The 22,668-nt window shown below is 47.7% G+C and overlaps 1 protein-coding gene across 2 annotated transcripts; it reads left to right on the top strand.

Moving 5' to 3' along the window:
- Positions 1–302: 302 nt before the first annotated feature.
- On the top strand, positions 303–22,408 carry sin3aa (SIN3 transcription regulator family member Aa; the record flags this gene model as incomplete). Of its 2 annotated transcripts, none has more annotated exons than XM_079743263.1 (21): positions 303–373; positions 3,606–3,837; positions 4,153–4,317; positions 5,274–5,380; positions 6,216–6,564; positions 8,343–8,591; positions 9,266–9,418; positions 9,969–10,124; positions 11,110–11,199; positions 11,560–11,678; positions 12,204–12,417; positions 12,786–12,902; positions 13,642–13,880; positions 14,481–14,664; positions 15,417–16,059; positions 16,485–16,654; positions 17,234–17,407; positions 17,922–18,014; positions 18,679–18,773; positions 19,301–19,493; positions 20,303–22,408. In XM_079743263.1, 21 exons carry the CDS (start codon positions 303–305, stop codon positions 20,531–20,533), a joined length of 4,044 nt encoding a protein of 1,347 aa, XP_079599389.1. In that variant the 3' UTR covers positions 20,534–22,408. The 2 variants fall into 2 exon arrangements, with proteins under 2 accessions (XP_079599389.1, XP_079599390.1); XM_079743264.1 differs by lacking the exon at positions 303–373 and adding an exon at positions 2,146–2,339.
- Positions 22,409–22,668: the final 260 nt, after the last annotated feature.

The raw sequence follows: 22,668 nt of genomic DNA, 5'->3' as shown, positions 1-22,668 counted from the left end.
GGGTGAAAATATGGATTATTAGAAACACTTAAACTTAAGGCAGTCATCAAACATTCAAAAGAAAGCAGTGGTTTTAGCAAGCCAAGAATATAAATGTCTAAACTCTTTTCAGAAGATAAGTTATGCATGGTTACAATTCTGTGCATTTCTAAACAGTCAGTGCAAACGTATGTCAAAATGTAGAACTTTGGATTGAATAAAAAGTATATTTATGAAGAGAATCATTGAACAATGTCCTGACGCTAGTCCCGTTTTAGCGGGCGATATTCAAAACCAAATGACGTATTTTGTAGTACGTGCCAATGCCAGCGGAGGGGGCGTCTCCAACTATTTTGTTACAAACACGAATCCGGAGTAAGAAGTCTTTTCCTGGGTATGTAACAGCTGTCTAAACAAAACTAAATAAATAGTAATTGTATTATTCACCGCAAATTGCCGCCGTTTCGATAGGAAAAGGTTATCCAGTGTAGCCTTTGGTGTCCACCAGAACGAATTTAAAATGCGTTCAGTGGCAATGATCGCTTAAGCATAGCGTGTTTAACAGTCGCATCAAGACGGGGAATTGGATTGTTTAAACAATCTAGACACGACATTTAACACCAATGTAGGGGGAAATCCTCATGTGTAGAAGTCGAAGCCTTCGCCTACTGTGTGCATATCGCTTGTTGGCAAACGGAGCGGTAGGGGGAGGGAGTTGTTGTGAGACAGGTTAGACATTTTACTCCCAATGTTGAAGTAAACAAAGAATAGGATTTGTATTGCCCACCCGTGCTTTCCCCTAAGAGCAGGAACAACAGCTGCGCACCGGGACCCTTCGAATTTCGAGATCAAATTAAAATCACCATTTCTAAAAAGCAATTTCAAACCCGTTGCGTTTGACTTTGGCATTGTTTAGAAAGGACGAACCGAGTCGAGCCCGCGCTGCCTAGGGGAGATGCGATCCTGAACGCCCAGGCCACTTGGCCGTGTCCAAATGGGTTAATGAAGGGCGTAATAACCCGGTGTAGCGCTTCTACGCAACGGATCCGCCTTTGTTTCGCTATCATTTGTGTCAACGATACGTGACCACACACACACACACGACCTAACGGCACAGGGGCGAATGGCTCCCGAGTCGTGTTTGAGTCCAGTGTTATGTTCTCTCCACTCCCCGCATTGCGTGTCCTTTTTTGCGTTGGACTCGGAACATATTTGTTTTGAACACTTAATGCACTATACTCGTGAGGCACCCACATCGTTTAAATGTCCTCTTCAAATGGAGGGATTGAGCGTCGACCAGACGGTCCGGTAGGATGTATGCGATTGCAGCCGACGTTCAAGCGACATACGTGATAAGAACGTAATCATTTGAAAATAGTGCTGGGCAATGATCGCCGTTGAATGTGAATGTGTCTGCCCGGATGAAGAAGGAATCCCGGGCTAGTGTTTCAACTCCGCCTCTCGTGGGCGATGCTTTATTTTGGAAGTACAACCTTTGGTGGCTTTGTATCGAGACGTCCATGTGCCTATTGGCTGTTGTGTACAGAAATGGGGGACGAAGAAAGCAAAGGCGGACATAAATCCCTCCTACAATATCACGTGTACACCGACTCGCGGAAGTAGTGTTCTTTTTTTTTGTTGCAAGAAAGAAGTAGTTAACTCGTGTATTTGTGGCGATGTGCCATCCAAAAACATAGGCAACAACACTACCTACTTTTATTTCTCTAGCAAAATGAAGGTATGTGTGCGTCGTTCTGAGGACGCACAAGTGTGTTTGTGTGTGTGTCTGTGTGTTGGGGGCGGGGGGGACACCTGCCCTACGAATTTGCTACGCAGTAGTACATATATTTGTTATATTGATATGGTGGATCCTTAAATGGAACACAACACTTAATTGTGCTGCAAAATATAAACTAGACCCCGAATAAAGTCATCCTGGCGTTATCGCGCTTCAAGTCGAAATGGGCGTGATAGCAGCGCTGCATAAATTGCTGATTGACAGTTCAAGACCACAATCCAATGTATTCGAACCTCCTTCTTGCGGCTCATCTAAGGTACTGACCAATGACATCGTAGAGTGGGCGGGGGGTAACCGAAGCTGTGGCCAATGCTATTAGAGAAGGGGCGGGGTTAATCGCGGAGACCACGCCTTTCACAAGGAGCCAACCGAACGGAGATTGTTTTCCTCTCGGGGTGAATTTTAATTTAGCACTTCCAAGATTGTTACTATAAACTGTTAATATTTTACTTCTCATATATCGCGCTCGCGTACTCCTCCGGCGATCCCTTTGATGGTTTCCCATCAGTAAGTGAACGTTACGGAATCGTCCACCAACTTCAGCTGGCTATTCAGGAGAGTGGTGAGTTCCAGTCAGATTCATTCAACGTGCTAACTTGGCTAACTAACGATGCCACGATTTTAAAAATGCAATGGCAAAGAAGTGAGGCATTCGCTCCTCCACCATAGTCGTAGCCATGCTATGGCGTTGTTTACCAACGCGCCTTTTACGCGTTGCCCCAGCTGTGAATATGCTGGACAGTCTGCCGTATCGCCAACGGTTAGCCGCATGTGCCTTGCTCGTAGCCCGGATTGTGTCCGGAGTCTGGCGACTCGTGTTGTTTACATTAGCGAGCCTCTGACCCTCGGCGGTACGACCTGCTCCGGGGCGACTAAGTGGTCTGCGAGTGGATCGCGGTGTTATTTTCACTAGCCAGATGAGCAATGCTAAGACGCAGCTGAGATCCCGATAAAAAGAGGACCTCGGTGCACGGCTGCACCCCGGCGCTCTGTGCACCGGCGCCATGCTCTAAATGGCGGGTGTGTGGAGAACTCGAGGTCGGTGCTTGCGTTGCTAGGCCGCATAGCGAAAGGGGGACGGTCACCGGAGCCAACAAGTTGGCCATCGTAATCGCCACAACATAACGCGTTTATAAAGTACCTGACGAGAACGATTCACGCTCGGTTATCAGAACGGGTATTGGACCGCTGTGATAGTGCCTGGCTTAACGGCTCCGTACACCTCGATGCACATGACGGAGAGCGTCTGTCGGACGAGCGGTTGTGTTACTAGCCGTCATCAGGGCTGGTTCTTATATATTTTTTTTATTTTTATTTTTTATAACAAGTTTGTCTGGATCGTCGTCATTCATTCAGTTTCCCAGTGGTTGGTGGTTTGTTGGGAAGGAATTTGTGAATGGCAGATGCCCACGTTTACCAAACACCTGTTTTCTTTTTTCTTTTTGCCTCGGTGACGTAGTCGGTACATTTCATTGGCTACGGTGGATTGCGAAAAAAACTTTATTGTATGTTTCACTTCAGTGTATGGATTCTACAAAGGTTTGAATAGGCTTAAACTATGTTGGATTTTACGTGCAAATGGTGTACTTTTGGCGTTCCCATTAAAAACAAGATAACTAAGCTCATCACCTCCAATGTACATTTTCTTCACACTGCAACATATTAAACCATTAAATACGGTTGGTTTGGACAAATACTTTTTTTTCACTGACGGCGCCAATTGTGATACACAACAACAACTTCCCCTAGTTATTAATGAAGTCAGTATTTAAAGTCAGTAGTTGAAGCGTTGCATTCTCAAACCTTGCCATGCATCGTCATTCTCCAGGTCCCTCAGCCCCCACGAGCATGAGTTCATAATGAAGCGCTGTGCGGAGGAACAGGAGACTGTGTTTGCGTCCCAGCACCAGCAGCAGCAGCAGCAGCAGCGGCGGCTCCCGGCCAGCGCGGAGGCCTTCCAGCACCGCGTGCTGGCTCCCGCCCCGGCCGTGTACGAGCCTGTACCCGACAGCATGCAGCCCACGGCGGGCGTCCAGTACGCCGTCCCTCAGGTTTACCAGGTACAGCCACCCCCTCCCTAAGGGATGTTGGAGGGATCTCTGGTAGAGAGCTGGGTGGTTACAGATGTCAATGGTTGTTATGGCAATTCATAACCACGTTGTATTAAACCTGGTTTATTGGACTATCGTTTGCAAGTCAACTATGGGGGGTAGGGTAGAGTAAGTGTGTGGGAATGGAAATGTCCCACTGCCTACCTGTAAGCACCGTTAAGCTAGCGGCTGACCCTTACTTACTCATTAACGACATGAGAAAAAAAATCGTATAATGGGTTGTAATGATACCTCCAGCCTTCATGTCTTCCCCTGTTCCTCCAGGTTCCCAACGCGGCCCAGAACAGCGCGGGCCACGGGCACACCTCCAGCCCTGCCGTCCACGGGGGGCCAGCACACCACCACAGCCCAGCGGTCCAGGCCCACGGGCCCGCTGGGATGCACGCCCCCCAGGCCTCTGCCCAGGGACAGCAGTTCCAGAGGCTCAAGGTACGCCCTGGTTGCACTGTGGTTAAAGCGGAGGCCTGCCGAGGAGTTGGGGATTTCAGTGGGAAATCTCTAGAGTGTGGGTTTTGATGTGGAGCCAAGGGTTGGGATCCTGGTGCGTCTTTATGAGGAAAGCATGCAACAGATCAAATTCAAACAATCATCTGGAGGTTTTTTTATCCGGCATGTCTCACACTTTATATACACACATCAGCCAACGATTTTAGAAACTAAGTTGGTGCCTGCTTATGTGATGATACATTTTGTTTAGGCTCGTCAATAATCACCAGAGCGGTGCAATTAGTCTAATTTTGATCTCAATTTCGAGTTTTGGGTTTTAAGTTTTTTTTTTTGTAAGTATATTTATTTGATTCATTACATGTTTTATAGAAATTGCTGAACAGCTGGATACATATTTATGCTTTTTATTTTTGGGAAAATGTTCTATTTGAACATTTTGTGTATTTTTTTAAGGGGACTTTTCAAAGTTCTCAGTTACAATGTTGTTTTTTTTGAGAGAAATGTTTTCAAACTCCAAAATAATCGTTTGAATAATCTTGATTTCACTATTGACCAAAATAATCATGATTTGATTTATTTCCGTAATCGAGCAGCCCTAGTATTCACTCATTGTGCTGTTCATAATTACAATCACTAACACATCTTCACTTACAGTAACGGCTTCAGACTTTATGGTTCAACACTAAGCTGCCAGTTTCTGTTTGTATTTATACTTGGTAAAACTTATTGATTTATGTTATTTCAAGTATGATATAACATACAAGGAATTTTCTGTTGTGTATTAGTGCTGATATACAAGATCTGAAAACGGTACAGGATATCAAATTAAACTGAAGATATAGAAAAAATACGAATATAAAAACACAAACAAAATGTATATGTATGTTAAGTGAACAGGAAGCTCACTCTCTTACACGCGCTTTTGTCTATCCCTCCAGGTGGAAGATGCGCTGTCCTACTTGGATCAGGTCAAACTGCAGTTTGGCAACCACCCTCAAGTCTACAATGACTTCCTGGACATCATGAAGGAGTTCAAGTCTCAGAGGTATGTTTCATGTATCAGAAGGTCGGCCAACGATGCACATCATCAGTGATCATCGGTGATGCGCTCAAGGCAAAGCTCATTTACCGCTAGTGTCCCCCAAGAGAATCCACGTGGTTCTTCCGATAAGTCAAAATGGGTAGTCTCCTTGAGTGGAACGTACGCACGCACACACACACCTTTGGGATTTGATTATTATGAGAAGCATGAGAGCAACCTGAAGGAAGTGGATGCACGTCACGTGTGGAATTGATTTAGAGAATTAAGCATGAGTTGTCGTTGTTGGGAAATGGGAGAAAACTTTGAGACACCGTTCTCAGCAGTGGGGCCACCCCCACCGATGTCTGATGACACAGCATTGAGCAAGGCAGGGGAAGCCCACATGTTGACGAGCTTCCAACGCAAATTCAGGCACTGGATGCGATGCGTTTGGAGTCACTTTCCTTTATTTCTTTCCTGACGAAATGAGGGCCATTTTGTAAGCTTCATTACCGAAGCTTACAAGCTTCATTACCGAAGCTTAAGAGGAGCATGATACCACGTAGCAACTCTGCCAACCTGTGGATTACACCTGAGCATTTAAAATGTGCTTCATAAAGCTACTTATTTATTTATTTTTTTATCCGAGTTATGTGTTTGTTTGTTTTTTTAATCTTTTAATGATTTTCAAACTACCCCAACCACACCATTCAGGCCTCTTCGAATTTGTTATCTCTGGACAATTCCAGAATTGTATCCATCAGTACCAGAGACTGACCCTCTGGTCTCAGGCCCTGGAACGCCGGAGCCCGAGACTCGGTGTGTTTACTCAGTGTACCCCTTTGGTCTCGCCCAACAGCATCGACACCCCGGGGGTCATCAGCCGCGTGTCGCAGCTCTTCAAGGGCCACCCGGACCTCATCATGGGCTTCAACACCTTCCTGCCGCCGGGCTACAAGATCGAGGTCCAGCACAACGAGCTGGTGAACGTCACCACGCCGGGCCAGATCCACCACATCACCCCGCACGGCATCACGGTCCAGAACATCCCCATGCCGGGGGCGCCCGCTCAGCCCCAGGCCCCGCTCCACGCCCAGCTCCTGGCCCTCGCCAACCCCGCCGCCTCGGCCTCTGCCGCCACCGCCGCCGCCGCCTCCACCAGCGCCCCGGTCCTGCTGGCACAGCCCTCCCCGGCCAAGATGAGCAAGGTGGGTACCAGGCGCACCTGTCGCTCGGGCGCTGGTGTCTGTGTCGTGGTTCTAGCTATCGTCGTTTCTGTTGTCCGGCAGACTTTATGTGTTTGTTATGTGTGAGGGTTGATCATGAACATCTTTATGTTTTGTTGGTCTGCTCTGGTGTTCCGTGTTATCCTAGATGTCAGCGTGAGGAACTAAGGCTGGGCTTGTTAAGAGGAATTTAGACTCCTCGACACGTATTGTAACGTATATATTACGCATGTGTTACATATTATTGCGAATCTGAGTGATTGGTGATTGTGGGCAGGGGAAATGGGTCATTTAAAGAAATGACACAGGTAGGGCTGCAACAACGAACCGATAAAATCGATAAAAATAGATTTCTAAAAGCGTTGGCAACGAATTTGGTCATCGATTCGTTGAGCCGCGCGATTAATACGTCACTGTAGGCGCGGCACTGTTTACAGCCAGCCGCCGACAGGTTGGTTTATGGTTCATGCACGCCCACAGCGAGCTTTAGTGTGAGCGACCACAGCTTGTATTTTGGTCATATCTTAACACTGGACTGTAGGCCTATATAAAAGTGTTGTACCTTCACTGTCTTTTGGTTAAAAAAACTCCTTCAACTCGGTATCCGTCTAGTCCAACCAAAAACTCTGTCAGCTGCTGCTGCTGCAGACGGTGTGCAGACGGGCTCGGAGTCTGCACCGCGTGCATCAACAGTCATTCAAAGCAGCGGTAGTGATAACACAACCGGATGGTGTAGACAGTCCCGTCAGCTAAAAATAGTAATTCAGTTTTTAAATCCATGTTAAAATCGGCAGGATGCAGAGCTAGTTAGTTTAAAAAAAAGTAGCAAAAAGTGTCAAATGTGATGGGTTCAGGTCGGCTCAGTAGTATAATTGATGTGATCAAATGCAACACAAAAAAAAAAATTGTAATTTTGGCGAAAACTTGTTTTCCCAGCAATATAAAATGGACAGTAAAGATGGAATTATGACCTGTTTAACGTCCTATCTTGAGCTATGATCTTATCAGCAATTAAAGCAATAATACAAGTTCTATTTCAACAAAATAATAGAAAAGGTTAAGGAGTCTCGAAATTGGCATCAATATCAATAAAAATTAACAATCTCCTGTCATCTGAGAGAAATGAAGATGATTTAATTTCTTTTTAACCGTTAGTATTTCCCGTTTAAAGATCTTATCGGTTAACCGGTTAACCATGGACATCCCTTATATACTGTGAAAATGTATATCATACATTGCATGTTTTTTTTGTGTTATCCCAGTTATGTTTTTTTATTTTTTTATCATTTAATATTACTTTTAATAGTCCCGGAAGTTGGAGCACTAGCTTGAGTGTTTTGACACTTCAGTCTGCACTGTGAATTTGAAGTAATGTTCAGTTTTTGAATAAAGATGCGGCAATTCCAAGTGTTTTTCTTTTTTTTTATCCGATTCATCGATTAATCGAAAAAATAATCGATCGATTATTAAAATAATCGTTAGTTGCAGCCCTAGACACAGGCAATATCTATTTTAGTTCCTGACTTTGGGCAACTTAAAGCACATACACTTATAAAAAATGTCCAGCCCTTTACCCGTTTCAGCAGCCGTGGAGATTTTACTTACAGATCCATATTCTTTATCTACCGTGCAAGTATTGTTTCTTGCGTGGCAAATGTGCACCGTTTTATTTCCGTCTTCCATGCCGCGACTCTTCAATCGAATCCAGAGCCCACACCGCCTTTCACTAAAGCGTAACCCTCGCTGACCCCCTCCCCCAGACGCAGCAGTCTCCCGTCCTGACGCCCAGCGGCCAGAGCAACCCGTCCATCCCGGTGTACACCTCCCCGCGGTCGCCGCCCCTGCAGCTCAACCCGCCCTCCGCCACCACGCCCGCCGGGCCGGCCGCGCAGAACAACCAGCCCGTGGAGTTCAACCACGCCATCAACTACGTCAACAAGATCAAGAACCGCTTCCAGGGCCAGCCCGACATCTACAAGGCCTTCCTGGAGATCTTGCACACGTACCAGGTCCGTGCGGATACTCGCGTGATGCTCGCCGTGTAGCCGCTCAGAGGGGCGCTTTCGTCCGCAGAGGCGTCCGGTGATCTCGGATGCATGTGGGGTCGGCTTAGCTCAGGAGGTAGAGCAGTGGTCTTGTAACCATAAGGTTGCTAGTTCGATCCCCAGCTCCTCCTAGCTGAGTGTTGATGTGTCCCTGAGCAAGACACTTTGCATGGTTGACTCTGCTGTCGGTGTGTCAATGTGTGTATTAACCGATGTAAGTCGCTTTGGATAAAAGCGTCTGCTAAATGCCCTAATTGTAATTGTAATTAAGGAGCAGCCAGGAGTTAGGAATCTTGTACTGGCACCAAGTTCTTTGGTCAGAAAGTTGCCCCCAACCTCTTTCTACACCATGGCTCACTAGTGATTGTTGGTCCTTTATTTACATTACCAATGTCAGCAATGTCCCTCGAATTCAACTGTATATGATGCCACCCTAAGCTGGGGTGGGGGTCAGGAAACGACTAGGATAGGCTGAAGAGTCCAAACTGAAAGGTTCTGGGTTTAAATCCTAATGCCCGCAGATATCATTCTTACCCCCATCAAGAGCAAGATAACCAACCCCCGCCTGCTACTGAATGGCCTCTCAAACTCCCTATAAGAGGTGCTGTAACTGTGTTTTTATTGTGTGTGTGGATCAGAAGGAGCAGCGGAACGCCAAAGAGGCCGGGGGGAACTACACGCCGGCCCTGACGGAGCAGGAAGTGTACGCCCAGGTGGCCCGGCTCTTCAAGAACCAGGAGGACCTGCTCTCAGAGTTCGGCCAGTTCCTTCCCGACGCCAACAGCTCGGTGGTAAGCTCGGCCAGAATCAGCAGGGATCATATCCGTTTAAGGGTGACATATTGTACCACCAGGTGTGAGTGTGGTCAGCCGCTACACGCTGTTTTGACAATCGGCCATCTTCGGACATCACAAATGGGCGTGTCCGCTTAGATGGGTCAGTCTACCATCCTACCCGGTGGACTGTAGCAAACGTTGCTCATCTAGCCGTCGTACATCTAGGCGGACACGCCCACTTGTGATGTCAAAAGAGGCCGATTTTCAAAACGTCGTGTAGCGGCTAATCACACTCGCACCTGGTGGTACAATAAGTCACCTTAAAGTAATTGGGTAATGTCGGCGTATAGAATCGGTCCTTAAGCCTTCCTTACTACAACCCTTGCGTTGAGGTCCTGACCGTAAACCGTGCCCGGCCATGTCCTCACCCCCCTCTGTCCTGCGGTGTGTGTGTGTGTGTGTGTGTGTGTGTGTGTGTGTGTGTGTGTGTGTGTGTGTGTGTGTGTGTGTGTGTGTGTGTGTGTGTGTGTGTGTGTGTGTGTGTGTGTGCGCGCGCGCTCTGCAGCTTTTGAGTAAAACCACGGCAGAGAAGGCGGAGTCCGTGCGCAACGACCACGGAGGCACGGCCAAGAAGCTCCAGCTCAACAACAAACAGCGGCCCAACCAGAACGGCTGTCCGATCCGCCGGCACCCGGCCGCCGTCGCCACGCCCCCGGTGAAGGTGTGCAGGGCGAACCTTAACCTCAGCGGTCGTCAGGGCTTCTCCATTTTGGGTGGGGGGGGGAATCAGAATCACGATTGTTTTGGTCCATGTTGAAATCACGATTGTTCAAACGATTGTTTTTGAGTTTGAAAACGTGTTGTGTTTGTTCAGCGTGTCTCTCCCCGAAAGAGACTTGAGTAACTGAGAACTTTGAAAATTCGCCTTAAAAAAATACACAGAATGGTCAAAAAGAAAATGTTCCAATCTAAAATAATATACAGATATGTATCCAGCTGTTCTGCCCTTTCAATAAAACGTTAAATATAAAAATATATATAAAGAGAAATCGAAATCGCGATTAAAATTAGATTAATCGCCCAGCCCTAACGGTCATCCAAGCTGGACCATCAGTGTCTTCTAATACGCTGGGAGCTTAATGTGATTATGTTGAGAGACCTCCTGAGGTATGCTGCCGAGACTATGAGAGTTGTATAATGTCAAGCAGGGTGTCGATCAGAGTTAATGTATGTTTTTTGTTATTGTCATAATTTTGCGGCCAAAAGATATAATCGATTTCCTGCTGTGAATAAGTTAGAATCCCTCAATTGAACATTCCATATTATGACTTGATAAGTTATTCCTTTTTGATCCCAGATGGGAAATGTGCGTGTCACTGCATAGGTTTTTGTTGTGCGTGATTACAGTGCAGAAGGATGCACAGGAGATTGTTTACTTTGTTACTTAACACTGACGCTTTAGCAACAGCGAATACATCCTGGGGGATGCATTCTGCTGACTACTATATTTAATATGTATTGTTTTTACTACGGTGGAGAGAACTTTGATATGCTTTTGTGAATGAAATGCTAAACATGTGATTCCTGCATATGCTTATCCTATAATATTACAATGTTATAATCTCTGGATAGGGTTCTGGATATTTTCAGTGCATCTTGTAAAACAATGTGCTTTTTCCTCCCCTATTTTCCATTGGCTGTTGCAGCCGAAGCACAAGCTACTCAATCTGAAAGATTCCTCCACGGCAGATTCAAGCAAGCATGGAGCTGGCACAGAATCCCTGTTCTTCGAGAAGGTGTGTACAACATTCAGCACACTTGTTTATCCAAAGCGACTTGCAAGCGGGCCTGAGAAAGTCAAAGCAGAGTGAATTCTTGAAAATCGTGTGTAAACTTGGGTACAGATCTCTGAACTTGAGGGGGTATATTCCATATTGAAATATATAGTATCGGCGATGACCTTGTTGATCAACCATAACCCCCCCCCCATCGAACCCCTTGATATTGAGAGACCATTCCTTAAACGTCCACATTAAAAACACCTACAAATGGGTTCTCAAAAGAGGAAGAGGATCACTCTTCTAGCGTCAACGCTGCACGCACTCAGTTTGTTGTTATTTGGTCATGACCCCCCCTCCCCGGTCGTCTTGTTGTAGGTCCGTAAGGCCTTGCGTAGTGCAGAGGTGTACGACAACTTCCTGCGCTGCTTGGTGCTCTTCAACCAGGAGGTGATCTCCAGGGCTGAGCTGGTACAGCTGGTGCTTCCCTTCCTGGGGTGAGTTCACATTTCAGTCTTATTTATCCATTTACTTTTTTTTTTTTTTTTTAACTTTATTTTATCTATACCGTTTTGGATTAACTTTGCACTATTTAGAATTATTTATTCTAAATATTACTTATTCTATTTTACCTCATTTTATAATTAAACATTTCTCCCTATTGCGCCATGAGTCGGAGATGAGCATAATTCGATTCCTCTATTTGTGTTGCACAATTGACATTAAAGCTGACTTTCACTTGGCCAATTTAACAGTTATAATCCAACCCATTACAGTGATGTTATGTACGTTTTGACACATTTGAATAGTTTAGTTAAGTTAAATTATAGCTCCATTTTGCTCATTGCCTTACATTAGTATATTATATACTACCTTATTTCATATAAACCTGACAATCAGCACATGGACCAACTATAGAATCGCAACGATTGAAACCCACAAATTTAACAAATCACCCAGAAAACCAACGAAACATTTCAAGCGATTGTGTATTGAAAGTCGACTCCCCACCCGTCCCACAGAAAATTCCCGGAGCTGTTCAACTGGTTCAAGAACTTCCTGGGATACCGCGAGATGTCGTCCCACATCGAGAGCTACCCCAAGGAGCGAGCCACCGAGGGCATGGCCATGGAGATAGACTACGCTTCCTGCAAGCGGCTGGGCTCCAGCTACCGGGCCCTCCCCGAGAGCTACACCCAGCCCAAGTGCACCGGCCGCACGCCCCTCTGCAAGGAGGTGGGTACCCGGGCCCTGGTTCACCTGGCGCCGGGGCAGCTCAGTCAGTCCTGCCCAGCTGGTGGGCAGATGGCCACGGTGATCTCAGATAGGCTAAGGGGAATAAGGCAGGGGCTGTACATTAATTCCAAACCAAATCTTTTATGCTTTCGACTTTTATTATCGTAAAATGTGCAATAGAAAGGGAGTTCGTGAATCTGGTCTGAGTCAGAGTTCTCCTATTCGGTTGTGACATGCGAGCGTGGTAGCGGACGGAAGTGTGGACGCCACAACCCAACCATTTTGATTACAACGATGAACAGATCCTCACGTTTGGGAAACGTATAAAGTCAGCGCGTGTGTGTGTGTGTGTGTGTGTGTGTCTCCAGGTTCTGAATGACACCTGGGTGTCCTTCCCGTCCTGGTCTGAGGACTCGACGTTTGTGAGCTCCAAGAAGACCCAGTACGAGGAGCACATCTACCGCTGCGAGGACGAGCGCTTCGAGGTGAGCACTTCAGAGGGCGGCCATTGTGTTCTGATTGTGTTTGGGACATTGAAGCACCTTCAAATGACAATATATATATGCCTCTTACATTGTAACGTGCTCCGTTTTGATAGATTTCCAGGCACTGTATTTTCTTTTTCTTCCACTAGTCGTTCCCTAAACTCTCGGATAATAGATAGTATATAATTCATCAGGAGCGTCCCTTACTAAAATCTGATCAAAAACAGGGCCTAGACTAATCTGGGACACTAGCCTAACTGTGTCCCAGATTAGTCTAGCCTGGCTAACGCCAGACCCAATCTTAATCTACATTGAGAAGAGGTCTCGGAACCGCACATTCATTTTCTCGTATTTGAGGCGTTGTTTAGGATTGCCCGGAGCCGTTTATTGGGCGCGACGAATGTCTATCATACGAGTATGTACGTAGCTCAAAGCCAATCGTATCAATTATACCAGATGACGTATGTAGAGCGACAGAAATTCGATGAGGAAGAAGCGAGACGATGGGTGTGTCGCGTAGACGTCGTCATCGTCTCGCCGTCCCTCCCCGTTCTGCGATTGGCTCCCTATCTCAGGCTTAAAATCGGATACCTTGGAATCCAGGCTGCCTTGAAACAAAATCGCTCGCAAGGCAGCCTGGGTATACCCAGGGCAAGATCAGTCCTTTACAAGTCGGCCCGTCGGTGAACAGCGCGATAGCCCGCCCCTAACCTGAAGGTGTCCCCGGCCGCTCCGCCAGCTGGACGTGGTGCTGGAGACCAACCTGGCAACCATCCGCGTGTTGGAGACAGTGCAGCGGAGGCTGTCTCGCATGTCAGCCGAGGAGCAGGCCAAGTACCGCCTGGACAACACCCTGGGGGGCACGTCGGAGGTGGTCCACCGCAAGGCCATCCAGAGGATATACGGGGACAAGGCCGCCGACATCCTGGACGGCATCAGGAAGAACCCCGCCATGTCGGTGCCCATCATCCTCAAGAGGTGGGTGTCCAGGCGCCCCCCGGTGGCAGGAGGATGTATTGCAGGCTGGGGCTCGGGGCACTGTCTAGTTGGGTTGAAAGTGTTGCCTTTGAACGGGGAAGTGTTTAACCCAGAGCCATAAAAACAGGACCCGGGACAGATGGTCGGTCGGCTTTGTCCGTTGAACGCGAGCAATTTGATTTGATAAACTGCCTTTTACAATTGAGTTTACATAGCAGCATTCCCCAGTGTTTATAGGGTGGCTGGGTTAGGCAAGTCTGCATATCCTCTTTCCTCTCTTTCAGTGTGTACGATTGTTCCTTCAAGTGTTAACCAACCAATATGATAGTTATTCATTTATTAGTTTCTATATACATTTCATGCATTTATTTATTACTTAATTTATTCATTCCTATTTACATTTCATGCATTTATTAATTACTTAATTTATTAATTCCTATTTAGATTTCATGCATTTATTTATGACTTCATTTTGTTTAACTATACTATACTTGACTTATTATTATTATTATTATTATTATTATTATTATCATCTTTGTACTTGGTTCGTTTATTTTATCCACATTGTACACACCTGTAACTTTCCGTCTCCTCTCCCAGGTTAAAGATCAAGGAGGAGGAATGGCGGGAATCCCAGCGGGGGTTCAACAAGATCTGGAGGGAGCAGAACGAGAAGTACTACCTCAAGTCTCTCGACCACCAGGGCATCAACTTCAAGCAGAACGACACCAAGGTGCTGCGCTCCAAGACCCTGCTGAACGAGATCGAGAGCATCTACGACGAGGTCAGTGGCTTTTCCCAACAGCGGCCCCTCCTGGGTGGTGCCGGTGTGTCTGGGGGGGACGGCGGGGACGGGAGCGAGTTGAAGGTCTGAGGTTTTGGGTTGTTTGACTCTCTGAACGCTGAAAGGTTGTTGGTTTGAACGCCCCTGTCTGCAGCCTACCTGTTGGCATTCACGTGCTTTTATGCGGTGCTAGAATGGTTTGTTTTGATGCAGGTGTCTTGGCACCTCTAGCGATGATGATGCATTGCTCCATGTCGTATAACTCAATAATAGAAACGGAAAGTGTTTGGCGGTGCAGCCACTACTTGTTTAGCCAGATTCCTCGGCTCCCTGCCGGTAGCATAGCAAATGTCTGAATCAAATAGCTCCTTAGCTCCTTGCCAGATGGCGCGAAACAAAAGTGTCTTCATTGAAACCTGCTTATTGATGTTATGTGGAGTATCTTTTGGTTGTTGTTTTTTGTCGTCAAATTGGGTTTGCCGCACACAGCACAGCTTATTGTTCAATAAGAAATAAAGCTTTTTGGACAGTTTTATTGATTTTTGACTTTGAATTCAATTGGTTCCAAGTAAAATAAATGTATGGCTTCAATAGGAAACACTTCTTTCAGTGGCAGGAGGCGGATTTTGAACTCATTCAATATACTTTTTAGCCAACAGTGTAATTATACACAGCCATTAGGTTTAGGGCTAAGACTAACCAAACCAACCATGACAACCAAACCCATACTGAGTGTGTTCCCCCCGCCACAGCGGCAGGAACAGGCGTCGGATGAGAGCGCCGGGCCCCCGACGGGCCCCCAGCTGACCCTGTCCTACGAGGACCCCCAGATCCTGGAGGACGCCGCCGCCCTCATCATCCACCACGTCAAGCGCCAGGTGGGCATCCAGAAGGAGGACAAGTACAAGATCAAGCAGGTCATCCACCACTTCCTGCCCGACCTGCTGTTCGCCCAGCGCGGCGAGCTCTCGGACGCCGAGGAGGAGGAGGAGGAGGAGGACGAGGAGGCGGACGAAGAGGAGGAGGAGGACCGGGAGAGGGAAGGGGAGAGGGACCCGGGGGATGGGCCCCGGCCCAAGAAGCACAACGGCGTGGCGGCGGCGGCGGCGGCGGCGGGCAGCCCAACCAAGTCCAAGCTGCTGTTCGGGGGCACGGCCGCCCAGAAGCTGCGGGCGACGGGCGAGGACGCCTACCACCTCTTCCTCGTCAACAACAACTGGTACATCTTCCTGCGGCTGCACCAGACGCTGTGCGCCCGTCTGCTGCGGCTCTACGGCCAGGCGGAGCGGCAGATCCAGGACGAGCTCCGGGAGAGGGACTGGGAGCGCGAGGTGCTGGGCCTCAAGAGGGAGAAGAACGACAACCCGGCCGTCCAGCTGCGGCTGAAGGAGCCCAGTGAGTAGAGCTGCTTGCTGTGGGGGACCGGTGGTGTAGTAACGCGTTTGACCAGGCACGGCGCTGTCGCTTCGGTTTGAGTTTGGCGTGTCCTCGCGGTTTCCCCCCCTCTGAATTTCTTGTTAATGCTCGACGTTCCTGTCCGGGTACAGACACTAACATTGGGTCTTACAAAAGAGACGTAAAGGAGCAAACCTAGGTAGAAACTAAAAAATGAGATTATCAATGACCGGATCAATGAATTATTATAAATACTCATCTGTGAGTTTTTATTTCTTCATTTGTTTTTGATCCTCAAAGCACCTTCTTTAAACTTCTTATTCTTGGGGTCATTTTATTGACCCTGGATCACTGGAAGAACCAAACGGGCTGGTCCAAATCGTGACTCTCAGTGCCCGTTCTCCCCTGTCTCCTTGTCTCTCCAGTGGACATCGAGGTGGAGGACTACTACTCGGCGTTCCTGGAGATGGTGCGCAACCTGCTGGATGGGAACATGGAGGCCTCGCAGTACGAGGACTCCCTCAGGGAGATGTTCACCATTCACGCCTACACCGCCTTCACCATGGACAAGCTCATCCAGAGCATCGTCCGCCAGGTAGGTCTGCGCGCCCCCCCCCCCCCCCCCCCCCCCCCCCCCCCCCCCCCGGTTCCCAGCGTGTGACACAACACCCTGTCGAGTTGGTGGTTGTTTTGGTGAGGACATTTATACTGCATCTGTGCTAGTGGAGGCGGTTAGCCTGGGATCCAGGAATCAGGCGAATCTGCGATCTATATCGGCCAGCGCTTGGCCAGGGCTCTCTTGAAATATAGACTTTAATCTCAGTTAGACTTTTACTTGTTCAAAAAAATAGAAAATATAAAAATGTAATGAATCTGTGTGCTTTCTAAATGCAACTGTTTCTACATTTCTTCCACCATAATATGCTCAGGCAAGTGCGTTCTAGACAGCGAACGCTAAATAATGACAAAAGAGCCCGGGAGAGATTTTGCTATTATAAAAGCATCCCTCATATATAAATATAAACATTGAGGCATCAATAACAGCAATACTTTTTTGTTTGATTGAGATGAACGATGTCCGTCGCTGCAGATAAACAACATAAAAAGAATAGGGTTTTCTTTCCGCTGGTGGCCTCCTCGCCTTGACTCTCTCCCTTCTATCTCTCGCCCACAGCTCCAGCACCTCGTGAGCGATGAGATCTGTGTCCATGTGACAGACCTCTACCTGGCCGAGAGCACCGGCGGCGCCACGGGGGGCCCCTCGTCCGCGCAGGCCTCCAGCAGCTCAGTCGAGGCCCTGTACCAGCGCAAGGCCGAGCAGCTCATGTCCGACGAGAACTGCTTCAAGGTGGGGGGGGGGAGAGCCCGCAGGCCAGCCCCTGGTCTGACCGAGGCCCATGGGAGTCTGAGGCTTTTTCGGAGCTCAGATCGGTCGAGTTGTATCTCAACTCCCCGGAGTCACTTTGGATTGAAAGCGTCTGCTAAATGACTACATAGAAGTAGTGGTTGGATACTTCAAAGCCGAGTTAGAAGTATTATGTGGAGTTTTATAATGCTTAAAACCACAGCTTTGCTTACATTTGGGAGTACCACAATCCACTTTGTGCGATGGATCAAGACTGGCAGGATTGTCTAGTGGTTAGTGTATTGCTTTTAGCCGATCTATAGATGTCCGACCTCAATAATAACTCTATAAAAAATAAAGTAGGTTGCTTGGGGAAAGGCATGTGATAAACGACTACATGGCAAGCAGAATCAACCTCTTACAAGTAGTTCCATGATAAGAAATGGTGCTTTTCTCACTAGGGGAGAGTTGGAAACCCATCTCTAACTTTGACCCTCTCGTTTCCTCTCCTCCCCAGCTGACGTTCCTACGGACCCGGGGTCCGGTTCAGCTCACTGTGGAGCTGCTGGATTCGGAGGAGGACAACTCCGACGAACCAATGGATGCGGGGGTGAGAGTCTTCCCCCCCCCCCCCGAACCACGCCCAACACCATCTGAAAATACATGCCCAGCGAGCCGTGTCCGGCCAGGAGCTCTAGAGTTGCCCAAAGCACTCGTTGCACTAACGGGGAATCGTCAACATCCACAAAACCCTTTGCTGTACTTCAGATTCAACGTCATGGTCATTGTGCAGAGCACGAGTACAGAGACAACGGAATGGAGTTGGGGATCCGAATAGAAGTGCAGCATTCCATTTCCCTCTTATTTATGTCCTTTGAGAATGTGGTAGACACAACATCTATTCTCTGGCTTAGGTGTTGTCCCTCTTCCCGACAGGCTCCAGTAGAGCCAAGTCTCTTGAAGTATGCGTCTGTCTGTCTATCTGACTGTCTGTCTCTGTCTGTTGCTTTGTGTGTGTGTGTGTGATTCTTTTTGTGTGTGTGTGTGTGTGTGTTTCCTTGTGTGTGTGTGTGTGTTTCCTTGTGTGTGTGTGTGTGTGTGTTTCCTTGTGTGTGTGTTTCCTTGTGTGTGAGTGATTCTTTGTGTGTGTGTGTGTTTCCGTGTGTGTGTGTGATTCTTTGTGTGTGTGTGTGTGTGTATGTGTTTCCGTGTGTGTGTGTGTGCGTGCGCGTGTGTGATTAAAGTCCTCTCAACCCTATCCTTTATGTTTCCAGCGCTGGTCGGACTACGTTGGCCGCTACCTGGTATCAGACTCAACCTCAGCGGAGCTACGGGAGCACCTGGCACAGAAGCCTGTCTTCCTGCCCAGGTACAACTTCTTTCACTCCCCCCCCCACCGTAGTATCATAGATAATCCATAACCTAGCATCCCACTATCCTCCGCTACCCATTAAAAAACACATTTTATTGATATTGTGCAGCCAGAGTCACCCTTCATCCATATGTTGTACAAAAAGTGAACTGCACTTTCTGGTGTATTTTATTAATTTAACTTGGTTGTGCAGAACTCCTTTTTTTTGAGATTGATCTCGTGTCTCGCTTATGAGTTGCTTTGGATACAAGAGTCTGCACACGTGAAACGACAACCAACCAACGTAATCACACGACACATCAGGGACCATGATGGAAATAACTGTTTTTCATGATAGAAATTTCATGATGGAAATAAGTTGTGTTGCAAGGGATAGAAAACTCAGTTTTCTATCCCTTGGAGAGGTCTGTATATCAAATCAAATCAGAAATTGTACTTACAATGTGACATTCCCTGTGAATCTCGACACTCCCATCACCGCGACCCATGTTGACCTCTGACCCCCCGCCCTGCCCTGCCTCCAGGAACCTGAGACGGATCAGGAAGTACCAGCAGGGGCGGGAGCAGCTGGACAAGGAGGCGGGAGACGGGGGCAGGAAGTCCCTGGACAAGGAGAAGATGGCCTGCATGTTCCAGCTCAACTCCTACAAGATGGTGTACGTCTTCAAGTCGGAGGACTACATGTACCGCCGCACCGCGCTGGTCCGGGCCCAGCAGGTACAGACCCACCAGCCTCCGGCCGTCCTCTGTTCAGCAGCCACTCCTCCGACGTTTAGATCGTTGTTTTATCCAGGCCTATACAGCGACCGGCCCCAACGTATTTTACATTATATATTTATTTATACCTTTCTACCTCATACTTACTTTTTATGCTTTCAATTTTTTTTTTGATATATATATATATATATATATATGATTTTGAAATGTTGGATGTTCCTGATGTTATTGGTGATTTGCCAGTATTTTATTGTTAAATCAGTATTTTAACGGGCGACTACATATTATCGGCCAGTCCGAACTCATTTTACACGATCGTTTTTTACAATATTTTTAGTTTCTAGTCGTGAATTTCAAACGTTGGTGGTTGCGTATGTTATCGCTGATTTACCAGTATTTTATTGTACTCGCCTGTTCGCGATAGAACAACAGTGAATGGGTGACTGTATATGACCTGCCAGCACACAGCCCTGGTGCCTGGTTCTATTCGTCCTGGTGTTGATCCTGTTGGTGGTGTGGGTGACGATGACTAAAGGCTCAGTGTTGGTTCCAAGTTGACGCATCGCAAGGTGCTTATGGACCCATTACATCCTTGTGGCGGGGCCACGCAGCAGCAAGGCCTGTGATTGGTCCGCTCACTCAAACCCGACGCAGAACCAAAGCAGGTTCACGACTGTGTCGACGCGTCTACGCGTGGGCGTTGCGTTGCGTCGACGTGGAACCATAACCGAGCCGACGACGACTGTTAGCGACAGAGATAACGATGACATGACGCCGTTCTCTCCCTCCCTCCCCATCATCGCCCTCAGTCACACGACCGGGTGAGCACGCGGCTGCACAACCGCTTCCAGGCGTGGGTGGACGCGTGGGCCAAGGTGAACGTGACGCCGGCCATGGCCACGGAGACGGGGGCCTGGCTGATGGGCGAGGAACGCGAGGAGTTCCTGCCCTGCACCACCAGCCGCAACCCGGAGGTGCTGCACTTCATGAACGTCAACAAGTACCGCGTCAAGTACCCCGCGCCCAGTCCGGCGCCGTAGCGGTGGCGACGCCCCCAAACTGGTGACACTAGTGTGTTGATGTTTTTGTTTGTTTTTGGTTTTAAAAGAGGAGGAGGAGAAAATGGGGGTGGGGGGTTCAAAAGTGTGTGTGTGTTTGTGTGTGTGTGTGTGTGTGTGTGTGTGTGTGTGTGTGTGTGGAGGGGGGGCTTCTGGATCTGGTTTTGTAACTGGTTTCTAAATAGCTGGTGTTGTCGATTGGGGTTGAAACCTGGGGCGGCTGGATCACCGACGTCATTATTAATATTACGTTTTTTGACCAGCGTTTTCAGCTGGGCCCACTGTTTATTCTTGCAGGGCTTTTATTTTGGCGGTGCCAACCAAAAAAAGAAATAATGTTTTTTCCGCGTGCCAGTCACTGCACTGAGCTCTACCAGCACTCCTAGCCATAGTCCAAACTTTCCCAAGAGCTTCCGGTCGCTTCTGAGAAAAAAGGGCTTTTTGTAGAGAGAGGGAAGCAAAAGCCTTTATTCCTTTATTTTGTACGTGACGCGTTGCGCCGGAGCTGCTTTATACTATTTAACAGACCTGTTCTTCCACAGAAAGCTCCTTTTCTAAAAACACAATAAACCGATCCAGCCGTTTTTTTTTCTGTGATACTTCATAACCCTGGGAAAACAGTGAGGTGGTCAAGTGCACTTATGGAGAGCGAGGAACAGCAACTTCTCAAACCAACATTTCACCCCCCAGACAGAAGGCATGGCCGCTTGGGGACAATCCAAGACTGGTACAAAAGAGTTAGTGGTCTTTTGAGGCCAGTAATCCCAGGCAAAACCTGGCCCCTAGCAATAGACAGAGAAAGTCTTGGTAGTTAATCGTTTGACAGAGACAGATAAACATTGTACCTGCTGTAAGACGAAGGAGAGAGGGAGACGTGTACCTCCCATTAGGCCGAAAGAGAGGGGACACATGTACCTACCTGCCATAACACAGAGAGAGAGAGTGGGACGCATGTACTTACCTGCAATTAGACAGACCGCAAGACAGAGGAAGGCCCATACCTTCCTACCATTAGGCCGAGAGGGAGAGATAGACCTAGTTCCTGTGATGAGACAGAGAGAGAGAGAGAGAGAGACCCGGTAGTTACCATTAGAAAAATGGGGGAGAGAGACCTGGGCGCTGCCATTAGAAAGATGGGGGAGAGAAACCTGGGCGCTACCATTAGACAGGGGGGGAGAGAGACCAGGAAGCTACGATAAGACAGATGGGGAGAGAGAGGGAGACCTGGTACCTGCTATTTGACAGAGGGGGAGAGATCTGACGGCTACCATTGGAAAGAGGGGGAGAACGGGGGAGACCTGGAAGCTACCATTTGACAGAGGGGGGAGAGAAAGACCTGGTAGCTACCATTAGAAAGGGGGGGAGAGAGACCTGGTAGCTAACATAAGAGGAGCTTGTTATTCCGGTTCTAGCAGCATTCAAGTTATAGCGTCTGCGTCCCAAACAGTATTGTGGGGTTAAGAGTTGCGTTGCTATTCAAATGAATTCAAATGATAAATAAACGAGGGAAACTTGATGGTTGTATATTAGCCCGTGCCACACTGGCGACATAAGACTGTAAAATTGTAACGCTCATGAATGTCAGATACTGACATGTATTCCAGTGTATGAGTTTTGTGTGAGTGCATATTATATATAGTTCTGTTAACACCAATGATCCTGGCCGCCCCAGTACTCAAACTTCCATTTGTTTTAACTCACTGGCGAAAGGCCCTCACCAATACACCAGCTCTCTCTCTAGCTCTCTATCTCTCTCTCTCTCTCGATCTCTCACATACACGCATACAGACACACACACACACACACACACACACACACACACACACACACACACACACACACACACACACACACACACACACACACACACACACACACACACACACACACACACACAGACACACAAACCTCTCCTTCTGGCAGCCCAACCGCATTGTAAATAATTTGTATATATTCTCAGACTTTTTATGACAGATTTGTGTTGTTGTGCTAGTAATACTTTCCATGCTTATTGTGGATGTTACTGGTAAATGGCAAAAGTAGTATGTATAAGAAGACTGACATACAAGACCATTTATTACAGTTTTTACCAAAGGGAGTTTATTACAAAAGATATT

Source organism: Pollachius pollachius (genome assembly GCF_949987615.1).
Source record: "Pollachius pollachius genome assembly, chromosome: 9".
Lineage (NCBI taxonomy): Eukaryota > Metazoa > Chordata > Actinopteri > Gadiformes > Gadidae > Pollachius > Pollachius pollachius.
Note: the sequence above shows the minus strand (reverse complement) of the source record. Positions and strands in the feature narration are given on the sequence as shown.